The 12,886-nt window shown below is 45.9% G+C and overlaps 1 protein-coding gene across 1 annotated transcript in view; it reads left to right on the top strand.

Moving 5' to 3' along the window:
• The window catches only part of LOC125290224 (pyruvate carboxylase, mitochondrial-like), a gene marked incomplete at both ends in the record, with an annotated part of 36,258 nt that extends 24,007 nt beyond the window's left edge, over positions 1-12,251 (top strand). Inside the window, 2 exons of the mRNA XM_048237136.1 lie at positions 1,361-1,610; positions 11,997-12,251. Of these exons, the coding sequence (XP_048093093.1) occupies positions 1,361-1,610; positions 11,997-12,251 (505 nt within the window). The remainder of the gene's footprint in view (positions 1-1,360; positions 1,611-11,996) is intronic.
• Positions 12,252-12,886: the final 635 nt, after the last annotated feature.

Genomic DNA, 12,886 nt, shown 5'->3' with positions numbered 1-12,886 from the left:
TCCTCTCCTTCTCCCATCTCTATCTCTTTTTCTCTCTCTTTCTCCATCTCTCCTCTCCATCTCTCTCCCTCTCTATTCCATCTCTCTTCCTTTCTCTTTTTTTTTCTCTCTTGTTTTTGTCGTTGCTGTCTCTTTCCTCTTCCATTCCATTCAGTGTAATTCCCTTCAGTGTAATTCCCTTCATTTGAATTTAACTCTGTGTGTGTGTGGGGGGGTGGGTGCGGTGTATGAATTGTGCTATAGTGATTTGTATGCAGAGTGTACATACATGCATGGGTTTCCTTTGTTGTGCGTGCTCATCACCTCAGCACCTCTAGCGTGGTATGACTCCATTAGCATCCCCACACTTCCCCCCTCCTGTCCTCTCTGCCACCCTGGTGAAGGATGCAGCCTTCTGAGGAACCTTCCTCTCTGCCACCCTGGTGAAGGATGCAGCCTTCTGAGGAACCTTCCTCTCGGCCACTCTGGTTAAGGATGCAGCCTTCTCAGAAAGGATACAGCCTGTTCTGGGACACTTCTACAGTCGTCATTGACTGAAGGGGGAAATGGCACTCACTTGAGCACCACTCTGGTCATTCTGTGCCGTCTTGGCAGTCAAATTCACATTCAAATTCAAAGTACTTTATTAGCATAACTGGGGTGTGTGTGTGTGTGTGTGTGTGTGAGCATGTATGTGTGTGAGCGTATTTTGTGAATTGTGTTTTGAATTTCCCTTGGGGATCAATAAAGTATCTATCTATCTGTCTATCTATCTATTTGTCTGTGTGTGTGAGTGTGTGGTAGGTGTGTGTGTGTGTGTTTGTGAGGGGTGTGTGTGTGTGGGGGGGAGGGGTGTATGTGTGTGTGGCAGTCATGATTTCAGACTAGGATTACCGACCGGTCTCTGATCTACAGTTAAGCTCTACATTATTATATCATACCACAGTTTGAGTGATAACAGTTAAGCTCTTCATTATCACATTATTCATATCATACCACAGTTTGCATTTTTATTGGATCAATCTTTTTGTCTGCCTGAAAATTACAAGATGGAAGAACTTTAATTGATTATTTAATTGCTTATTATGATGGGTTTAATTGATTACGATGGGTTTAATTGATTATGATGGGTTTAATTGTATACGATATCTGATGTGATCTGATCTGAACTGCTTTTTTATTATGATTATTGTAGTTTAATTGCTTATTATGATGGGTTTAATTGATTATGATGTGGTTAATTGATGGGTTTAATTGATTACGATGGGTTTAATTGATTATGATGGGGTTAATTGATGGGTTTAATTGATTACAATGGGTTTAATTGATTATGATGGGTTTAATTGTATATGATGTCTGATGTACTGTACACCCCCTGTAGGACATGGCAGGCCTGTTGAAGCCAGAGAGTAGCCGCGTTCTGATTGGTGCTCTGCGCGACCGCTTCCCAGAGATGCCGATCCACGTGCACACCCATGACACGGCAGGCGCTGGCGTGGCGGCCATGTTGGCCTGTGCGGAGGCGGGAGCCGACATCGTGGACGTCGCAGTGGACTCCATGTCCGGCATGACATCACAGCCCAGCATGGGCGCCATGGTTGCCTGCACCAATGGCACCAAACTCAACACCGGTGAGTAACCGCACTGTTACAAAATTCACCACAATGAGTTAGGATAACAACAACTCACCAAACATCAGCACCAAACTCAACACCAGTGCGTTATGACGGCTTTAGAAAACTATGATTACTACAGCAACGGCACTTGTTTTACATTGAGTAAACACTGGGACAGGATGTGGACACACACACACACACACACACACAAACAGGCTTATGTCCAAGCTGTGAATGGTAATTGTTGACCATTGCCGTACCCACAGCAGCACAGTGCTTGTTGAGGGGAGAGCATTTGATTTCCCCCATGCTTAAGCCTTAAGCCTCTTTCCACTCTTTTATTGGACTGCTATTGGGCTTTGTTTATTCTTCCTGCCAGTTTTGTTAACACATCTGTGTGTGTGTGTGTGTGTGTGTGTGTGTGTGTGAGAGAGAGACTGTGTGTGTGTGTGTTTGTGTTTGTGTTTGTGTGTGTGTGAGAGAGAGAGAGAGAGAGAGGAGAGACTGTGCGTGCGTGTGTGTGTATTTTAGTATGTGCTTCAACATGCTTTTATGTGTGTGAGTGATTGTGTATGTGCGTGTGTGTGCGAGAGTGAGTGACTATGCGTGTGTGTGTGTATTTTAGTGTGTGCTTCAGCGTGCTTTTATGTGTGTGAGTGACTGTGTGTGTGTGTGGCTGAGAGTGCAACGCTGCTGGGTCATATTGACCGGTGTCCTTTTAGAGCTGGTAAATGTCTGTGACCCCTGGCGCTCGTTAATGATTTGACCTGATGAGTGACTGCATGGCCAGCCAATGCCCTTCACTCTGGGCTAACAACAACACTCCGCTCTTCACTCTTACACCACAAACGCTAGTCTCGACTGGACTCTTCTATCCACTTTACTGGGATCTCAAACAAAGACGTGCTAGGCTCTGTGCTGTGTGTCTTATGCTAACTTACATTAGTGTCTTTATTGAAATAGTTTAGGATAACTTACATGAATCTCTTCCTATGCTAACTTACATTAGTGTCTGTACTGGAGTGTGTTATGTACTGGAGTGTGTTATGCTAGCTGACTCTAGCCGCTACTGGAGTGTGTTATGCTAGCTGACTCTGGAGTGTGTTATGCTAGCTGACTCTAGCCGCTACTGGAGTGTGGTTATGCGCTACTGTCTGAACTGAGTTAGCCATCAGCTAGCTGACTGTCGCTAGGAGTGTGTTATGCTAGCTGACTCTAGTCTGTACTGGAGGTTATGTGTTGCGCCAGAGTGCCTAGCTGACTCCCTGGAGTGTTATGTGGATTGTAGTTATGCCAGCTGACTGTACTGGAGGTAAGCTACTGGAGTGTGTTATGCTAGCTGACTCTAGTCTGTACTGGAGTGTGTTATGCTAGCTGACTGTACTAGAGTGTGTTATGCTAGCTGACTGTACTGGAGTGTGTTATGCTAGCTGACTCTAGTAGCTACTGGAGTGTGTTATGCTAGCTGACTGTACTGGAGTGTGTTATGCTAGCTGACTCTAGTCGCTACTGGAGTGTGTTATGTTAGCTGACTCTAGTCTGTACTGGAGTGTGTTATGCTAGTCTGCTAGCTGTACTGGTGTATTATGCTAGCTGACTGTACTGCTAGCTGGCCTCTAGTCTGTACTGGATGTTATGCTAGCTGACTGTACTGGAGTGTGTTATGCTAGCTGACTCTAGTCGCTACTGGAGTGTGTTATGTTAGCTGACTCTAGTCTGTACTGGAGTGTGTTATGCTAGCTGACTCTAGTCTGTACTGGAGTGTGTTAATGCTAGCTGGTCTACTGGAGTACTGGACTGTAATGTGTTAATGCTAGCTGGAGTGTGTTATGTTAGCCCTAGTCTGTACTGGAGTGTGTTATGCTAGCTGACTGTACTGGAGTGTGTTATGCTAGCTGACTGTACTGGAGTGTATTATGCTAGCTGTCTCTAGTCTGTACTGGAGTGTGTTATGCTAGCTGGCCCTAGTCTGTACTGGAGTGTGTTATGCTAGCTGACTGTAATGTAGTGTGTTATGCTAGCTGACTCTAGTCGCTACTGGAGTGTGTTATGCTAGCTGACTCTAGTCTGGAGTGTGTTAATGCTAGCTGACTCTAGTCTGTACTGGAGTGTGTTATGCTAGCTGACTGTACTGGAGTGTATTATGCTAGCTGACTGTACTGGAGTGTATTATGCTAGCTGTCTCTTGTCTGTACTGGAGTGTGTTATGCTAGCTGGCTGGTACTGTGTGTTATGCTAGCTGACTGTACTGGAGTGTGTTATGCTAGCTGACTCTTGTCTGTACTGGAGTGTGTTATGCTAGCTGACTCTAGTCGCTACTTGAATCTCTGATACTGTAGTAGATCTTTATTTATCTCTGCCGTAGGTTTTTGTTAGTGCTGTTTTGTCTCTGGAGTTGAGCTGTGACAGAGTCGGGAGATATAGTGAAGCAAAGACAAAATAAAGATGTGATAGAGGGAGAAGGAGGGAGGGAGAGAGAGAGGGAGATTAGAGGTATAAAGAGGAGGAGGGGTGTAAAATATAGAGATATAGGAGGAAACAGAGGATGGGGATGAAGGGATGAGGGAGCAAGTGAGGCTGGTCTTGATGAGAGGATAGGAGGAGGAGGGGGAAGAGAAGGCCCAGGGGCTGAGAGAAGAAAAGGAGAGAGAGAGAGGAGGATGATGTGTGTGTGTGTGAGAGAGAGAGAGATATGCATGACAGACACACAACACACACCACACACACACACACACACACACACACACACACACACACCATCATCCTATTATCACTCTTGTTTTCTAGTTCTAGATCCTTTATTTCCACCCCCACATTGATGATTTACCCCTCTTTCCTATGTAATAGTTATTTTATTTGTATTTTCTTTAATGGTCTTTTCTTGTATGTTACTATCAACAAAACCTTTGGCAATTCTGTTTCCATACACTCTAGACCAGGGCTGGGCAAACTGCGGCCCACCAAGCACTTTCATCCGGCCCGCCGAGCATTTCATTTAGTTATCAGAGCCTTCGCTATTTTTTTTCCCTGGGCGAGAGAGCGGCGTTGGTTAGCTTTACTGCAAACTGCTTTTCACTCTCCTTAGAATGTTTACAATGTCAATGTCAAAACATCATGTTAAATAGGGATAACATCATGTTAAAACTAACTTAACTCTTAGTTATCTCCTTTGCAGCAGATCTAACGTGAACATTATCGCGATCCATTTAATTGGGAACGTCTGCACTCCTGAGGAGGGAGAGAGAGAGCATGTTCCAGCTGGCTTGTCATTGTTGATAATTGATATCTCCTTCTTATAAGAAACTTTTAAAAGGAAATCATGAAGGCAACATTAGTTCCCCTCTACTGACCATTTAAAAACTGTGAGAGGGGCCCAGCCGTGGGGTACAGCACTAGCTATAAGCGGACAGGCAGAGATATTGATTGAAATAAGCGTGGTCATGACTGTCTTAAAGCTGGTGCTGGTTATGCATTTGTTAAACAGCATAAAATTAGCGGTGTTTGTAAAGCTATTAATATTTTTTAGGCCTATAATACTTTTCATACTAAATTATATGGCTATAAAAATGTCATGGGAGTTGGGGGGCACCCTGGTCTAGAGTCATGCTAATAAAGCAATAAAGTTGCTTTATTAGCATGACTCAGGCTCAGAGGGAACAAACTGACTCAAAGGGGCCACATTGGGTTTTAAAATTGGCGTAGCCCTGGTCTGGGAGTCATGCTAATAAAGCAACTTTGGTTGAGAGAGAGGGAGGTGGGTGGGGTGAGGTGAGAAGAGTGGTGGAGGGGTTAGAGAGAGAGAGAGAGGAAAGAGGAGAAGAGGTGGGGGTTTAGTGGGTGTGTTGTGAGGTCAGAACCCGGATGAGTCCCTCATGAGTGACCTCATTGCCCCTACCATAATGGACACATTACAGCAGAAATTAACCTGCTCCCAGCACTGTGTGTGTGTGTGTGTGTGTGATAGTTAGAGAGCTGTGTGTGTGAGGGTTAGAGTGTGAATGCATGTGAATGTTTCCATTTATTTGATTTGCGTGTGTGTGTGTGATAGTTAGAGAGTTGTGTGTGTGGGGGTTAGAGTGTGAATGCATGTGAATATTTCCATTTATTTGATTTGTGTGTGTGTGTGTGAGCCAGAGATAGGGTGTGAAAGAGCAGAATGGTTAAGTATTCTATGTGTGTGTTAGGGTTAGAATGTACATGAATGCAAATCGTTCCATTTATTCAATGTGTGTGAGTGGGTGGGTGTGTGGGTGTGAGTGTGTGTGTGTGGGGGGGTCAAAGCCTGGACATGTGTGGATCTTTCCATTCATTTTATTTTATCTGTGTGTGTGTAATCAAGTGTGTATAATGTTGCACTCTGATGGATCTTTCCATTTATCTCTCTGACATGCCTACTGTGTGTGTGTGTGTGTGTGTGTGTGTGTATGAGATAGAGACACACACAGTGAGAGTTCTTGTCTGCCTCACAACAGTCTCACACTCCCTAACCCCTTGTTGCCACGGTGACTGTATCAGTGTTAGTTGTGTTTTAGTTGGGTCGTTCAGCACAGCGGCGTGGAAAGCAGCAGAGTCATATACACACCCCCGCTATAGTGTGTGTGTGTGTGTGTGTGTGCAGCAGAGTCATATACACACCCCCGCTATAGTGTGTGTGTGTGTGTGTGTGTGCAGCAGAGTCATATACACACCCCCGCTATAGTGTGTGTGTGTGTGCAGCAGAGTCATATACACCCCCGCTATAGTGTGTGTGTGTGTGTGTGTGTGCAGCAGAGTCATATACACACCCCCGCTATAGTGTGTGTGTGTGTGTGCAGCAGAGTCATATACACACCCCCGCTATAGTGTGTGTGTGTGTTTGTGTGTGTGCAGCAGAGTCATATACACACCCCCGCTATAGTGTGTGTGTGCAGCAGAGTCATATACACACCCCCGCTATAGTGTGTGTGTGTGTGTGCAACAAAGCCATATACACCCCCCGCTATAGTGTGTGTGTGTGTGTGCAACAAAGCCATATACACCCCCCCGCTATAGTGTGTGTGTGTGTGTGTGTGTGTGTGTGCAACAAAGCCATATACACCCCCCCGCTATAGTGTGTGTGTGTGCAGCAGAGCCATATACACCCCACTCACCCACCCACACCGCTACAGTGTGAGAGGGGGTGCGTGTGTGCATATTTACCCACCGTACTGTCGCGAGTGTGTGTATGTGTCGTGTCTCTTTGGACCCCTTGTTCTTCACGAGTGTGTGTATGTGTGCGTGTCTCTTTGGACCCCTTGTTCTTCACGAGTGTGAGTGTGGGTGTGTGTCTCTTTGGACCCCTTGTGTGTGTGTGTGTGTCTCTTTGGACCCCTTGTTCTTCACGTTGTTGATGTGCTGCTCCTGCGTCCCCAAAGGTTCCTCCAAAGGTTCCTGTTAAAGAGGAACTCCCCTAAAGGTTCCTGGGATGCGGTCTGGAATCCTCCCTTGATACAGAGAGATGGAGGTAGAGGGGAGTTTATCTCTTTTTCTATCAGTATCCCTTTCTCTCCTCCTTGCACAGAGAGAGATGAGGGAGAGAAACAGTTTATCTCTTTTTCTATCAGTATCCCTTCTCTCCCTCCCTCTCTCTCTCCTCCCTCTCTCTCCCTCTCTCCTCCCTCCCTCTCCCTCCTCCCTCTCTCCTCCTCTCATATGCTATGCAGTATTCAGAAGGTGCTAGTTTCTTGTCAGATAAAAAGCCATATACACCCCCGCCATAGTGTGTGTGTGTGCAACAAAGCCATATACACCCCCACTTATAGTGTGTGTGTGTGTGCAGCAGAGCCCTTACTCACCCACCCATAGTGTGTGTGTGGTATTCACAAGAGCCATATACAGTGTGAGGAGTGGGGGAGCGATGTGTGCATATTACCCACCCCTACTGTCCCTCTCTCCCTCCCTCTCTCTCTCCCCTCTCTCCCTCCCGTGTGTGTATGTGTCGTGTCTCTTTGGACCCTTGTTCTTCCGCGAGTGTGTGTGTATGTGTCGTGTCTCTTTGGACCCCTTGTTCTTCACGAGTGTGAGTGTGGGTGTGTGTCTCTTTGGACCCCTTGTGTGTGTGTGTGTGTCTCTTTGGACCCCTTGTTCTTCACGTTGTTGATGTGCTGCTCCTGCGTCCCCAAAGGTTCCTCCAAAGGTTCCTGTTAAAAGAGGAACTGTAGAGATATTCTGTAGGGACCGCCCAGGTAGAGGAGTTCCTGGGATACGGTCTGTTTATCCTCCTTGCACAGAGAGAGAGATGGAGGGAGAGAAACAGTTTATCTCTTTTTCTATCAGTATCCCTTCTCTCCCTCCCTCTCCCCCTCTCTCTCTCTCTCCCTCCCCCTCTCTCTCCCTCTCTCCCTCCCTCTCTCTCCCCCCTCTCCCTCCTCCTCTCTCCTCTCATATGCTATGCAGTATTCAGAAGGTGCTTTAGTTTCTTGTCAGATAAAAAAGCTGTTTCTGCTGCCACCCCAGTATGAGGCATTGAGCTCCCACATGCATGCGCAGGCAGTCAAACACACACACACACACACACACACACACACACACATTCAAGCACAGGTGATCAAAGTGCTACAAAAGGAAAGGAAAGGACAACAAACACACACACACACACACACACACACACACACACACACACACACACACACACACACACACACACACACACACAACTCTGTACTGGTGGGTAAGTTGGTGTGTTGCCATCTTCCTCCATCTCTCTTTTCTCCCTCCATCTCTCTTTTCTCCCTCCATCTCTCTATCTCTCTTTTCTCCCTCCATCTCTCTTTTCTCCCTCCATCTCTCTATCTCTCTTTTCTCTCTCCATCTCTCTTTTCTCCCTCCATCTCTCTTTTCTCCCTCCATCTCTCTATCTCTCTTTTCTCTCTCTATCTCTCTTTTCTCTCTCTATCTCTCTTTTCTCCCTCCATCTCTCTATCTCTCTTTTCTCTCTCTATCTCTCTTTTCTCCTTCCATCTCTCTATCTCTTTCTCTCCATCTCTTCTCTTTCCTTAACATATATATATCTGTCCACACCTTCTCTTACTCTATCTCTCTCTCTCCTCTCCTCCATCTCTCCTCTCTCTCTCTCTCTCTCTCTCTCTCTCTTCTTCTCCCTCTATCTCTCCAATGAGTCTCCACTCCAGTCTCCAGTGCAAATGGGTTGAGGATGCTGCATGTTGTTGTGTTGTTGTGTGTTGTGTAGAGAGGGTGTGCATGGGCCTCCTCCTCCTCATTAGGGATCTAGTGTCTACATATATGTGTGAGAGAGTGAGATTGAGAGCGTGTGTGTGTGTGTGTGAGAGAGAGATCGAGAGCGTGTGTGTGTGTGTGAGAGAGAGTGAGATCAAGAGCGTGTGTGTGTGAGAGAGATTCCACATCTGATTCCAGATCTGTAATTCCTGTGGACAGAGGTCATGCAGAGAAAATGGGAAAGGAGATGTGTGGTGCATGTCTGTGGTGGTGTGTGTTGTGTGTGCGTGCATGCGCGCATGTGTGTGTGGAATTTAAAAGGAGATGTGGTGCATGTCTGTGGTGGTGTTGTATGTGTGTGGTAGGCAGGTGGCTGTGTGTGTGTGTCACAAGTGCAATAGTGCATGCATGGGAGGCAGGCGGTATGCAAGCCAGTGTGTGTGTGTGTGTGTGTGTGTCACAAGTGATTCCATTAGTCCATGTTTGAGAGCTAAGCAAGCGAGAACAGTGTGATGAGAACACAGCCACTAATTGACTGGCAGAAGAAGAGAGGAGTGGCACGCAGTCCGCACGCAATCCGCACGCAGTCCGCTCTCTGTGTGTGTGTGTGTGTGTGTGTGTGTGTGTGTGTGTGTGTGTGTGTCCTGCCCCTGGTCCACATTTGTTATCATCAAAGTCCAGGTGTGTGAGTTTGTTAGTATGTGTGCAAGATGTGTCAGTTACAGAACATTTATGAGACATCCTTTTTTTGTGAAGGACAAGTTTGTGTGTGTGCGTGCGCGTGATGAATGGTGTGTGTGTGTGTGTGTGTGCGCGTCGGCCATGGATGGAGTGGTGTGTGGAGTGTAATGGTGTGTGTGTGTGTGTGTGTGTGTGATTGTGTGTGTGTGCGTGCGTGATGGAGTGTATGTGCGTGCGCGTAATGGAGTGTGTGTGTGTGTGTGTGTGTGTGTGTGTCCTGCCCCTGGCCCACATTTGTTATCATCAAAGTCCAGGTGTGTGAGTTTGTTAGTATGTGTGCAAGGTGTGTCAGTTACAGAACATTTATGAGACATCCTTTTTTTGTGAAGGACAAGTTTGTGTGTGTGCGTGCGCGTGATGAATGGTGTGTGTGTGTGTGTGTGCGTGTGTGCGAGCGTACGCACGCGTCATGGAGTGTGTGCGCGTGTAATGGAGTGTGTGTGCGTGCGTGATGGAGTGTATGTGCGTACGCGTAATGGAGTGTGTGTCTGTGTGTGTGTGTGTGTGTGTGTGTGCGCGCGCGTGCGGGATTGTGTGTGTTTGTATGTGCGTGCGCGTAATGGAGTGTGTGTGCGTACGCGTAATGGAGTGTGTGTCTGTGTGTGTGTGTGTGTGTGTGCGCGCGCGCGTGCGGGATTGTGTGTGTTTGTATGTGCGTGCGCGTAATGGAGTGTGTGTGCATGCTGGAGTGTGTGCAGTGTTCATGATGGAGGTGTGTGCAGTGTGTGGTAGAGTTGTCAGTCCCCACTCAGAGCTGTAGTATATTTGAGAGTGCTACTGATACTGTATACAGTATGATAATACTATGATATGAATATTATATTTGAGAGTGCTACTGACGCCGTATACAGTATGATAATAATATGAATATTATATTTGAGAGTGCTAATGACGCTGTATACAGTATGATAATAATATAGATAGATAGATAGATAGATAGATAGATACTTTATTGATCCCCAGGGGAAATTCAAGGAATATGAATAGTATTTTGAGAGTGCTACTGATGCCTTTGGCCGTAGCAACCATCCATTTAGAACTAGTAACGGCAGTTTGTCCAGCAAGTTGAGAAATTAGCCGATATGTGTTGGTAAGAAGTAGTTCTACAAACAAGACAGTTTTAGCGATTAAAACGTTGAAATTATAACATGAAATTAACATGTTAGTGTACGCGGGCAAGTGGCAACAGTGGAATAAGCAGGATAATGGACGCCACAGTGTTTGGTTCACAGAGATTTCAATTTAATTTCTATAAAGAAAATTTACAATGTTCATGGCTTTGCAGAGTAAAAGCCCACATGACTAAAATCATTAAGTCTTGGAGATACATTATAGAAAGAAATGCACTTACCAGGTGCCTCCGCTGCGCGTTGGGGAATTTTTCACCTCGAACGTGCACCAAATGCCATGTCGTCCATTATCCCTTACATAACACATGATACTCCAATACAATAACACATACCAACACATAACACACCAGTCCAACACAATAACACAACACATAACACACCAGTCCAACACAATAACACATAACACACCAGTCCAACACACCAACACATAACACACCAGTCCAACACAATAACACAACAAAACACACCAGTCCAACACACAAACACATAACACACCAGTTCAACACACATAATGGCTTCCAACACACAAACACATAACTGGCCAGTCCAACCCGACCGGCTTCTACATACCTGATGCCGGTGTAGCGACAATGTGACGTTAAAATGGCGTAGATCTCTCTGGCGCCCAGGGTTTTAACCCGTGTAGCACACGGTAGCGCACCACTCTTTTTCAGGCGAGCGACAAAGGCGGAAACAGGAAGATGGACTAGTTCGAGGGCAAGCGAGTTGCAGTGTTTTGTTATAGTCGTGCATTTTTAATAATTTGCTGGATAAGTTAACAAAGTTACCAGTGAGAGTTGCAACACATGGAATTAAGGGGAAAGAATAGAAACGATTTATTTTCAAACAAAGGATATCTATTAAGGCCTGAACAAAATCTCTTTCCACTTCAGGAAATTACACAAACTCAGCCAGCTGCTAGCTAGCTAGCCAGCTAACTAAACTGTTTAAATTATTAAAATTTCCCTCGGGATGACTAAAGTACCTATCTATATATCCATCTATCTATCTATCTATCTACCCGTGCACACACCTTGGAAACTACATGATAATGATGATGGTAGTTGTGAATAGTAGCAACCAAAGTCTGAAGTACCATCACAGAGGCTAGCTACTGGTGTTTCTTACTGCAGCTTCTTCTGCTGTGTAAGTAGTTAATGTTAGTCTTTTCACAACAGCGACACCTCTGTTCAGGAGAATATTGTAACTAGTGTTGCGACCACCACGCGCGAGTATAAATGGTTACGGCGCTTCTGTGACGTCACATTGTCGCGCTACTGGTCGGGTGCGTCGAGTATGTGGGACGTTTAACACTAACCCTGTCCTCCTCCTGCAGGCATCTCGCTGGATAAGGTGTTTGACTACAGCGAGTACTGGGAGGTGGCGCGTGGCCTGTACGCCTGCTTCGACTGCACGGCCACCATGAAGTCCGGCAACGCGGACGTGTACGAAAACGAGATCCCGGGTGGCCAGTACACCAACCTGCACTTCCAGGCCCACAGCATGGGGCTGGGCCACAAGTTCAAGGAGGTCAAGAAGGCCTACGCCGAGGCCAACAAGCTGCTGGGGGACCTCATCAAGGTGAGCGCCAGTACGCACGCACGCACACACCACACATACAGATACACACACATATACACACACGCGCACGCACACGCACGCACGCACGCACGCACGCACCCTACAGAATGTTCAGTAACAACCCTACAAATCGCTCCTTTAAGTAGTTGAAATACTCAAATACAATCCCTCAAAGTATTTTGTTACAAACTACATTTGAGTTTTTCCAATCCTGCAAAATACTAAAGTAATTAAATACATATTTTAAATACATATAATTGAAATACTGCCCATGTCTGCACACACACACACAGAAATGCACATGCACACGCATTAAACACATTCTAATTCATAACTGGGGCTAAACCTGGCAAAACTTGTGAAAATCTTAAGAAAAATTGCAATGCACACACAATCCCTAGGGTTCTCTACCCTCAACAGACAAATTTGGGATATAACTGTTCTGGCTGCAGTCCATTTCAAGTACAAACTTATTTAGAACAAACAGTCACAGTGTGCGTTGCTTCTTATCAGCATAGGCCTTATTCAGGGCCAATTCCAGCTACCAAAGCATCACAGGAAAACCTGACGGCCACAAAACACCTCTAAACGGAGATTCATTCTTTTCAAAGCACACATTACAGTTGTACAGTTTGTACATGTTTC

This window comes from Alosa alosa, unplaced genomic scaffold (genome assembly GCF_017589495.1).
Source record: "Alosa alosa isolate M-15738 ecotype Scorff River unplaced genomic scaffold, AALO_Geno_1.1 AALO_1.0_unplaced_25, whole genome shotgun sequence".
Taxonomy (NCBI): domain Eukaryota; kingdom Metazoa; phylum Chordata; class Actinopteri; order Clupeiformes; family Clupeidae; genus Alosa; species Alosa alosa.
Note: the sequence above shows the minus strand (reverse complement) of the source record. Positions and strands in the feature narration are given on the sequence as shown.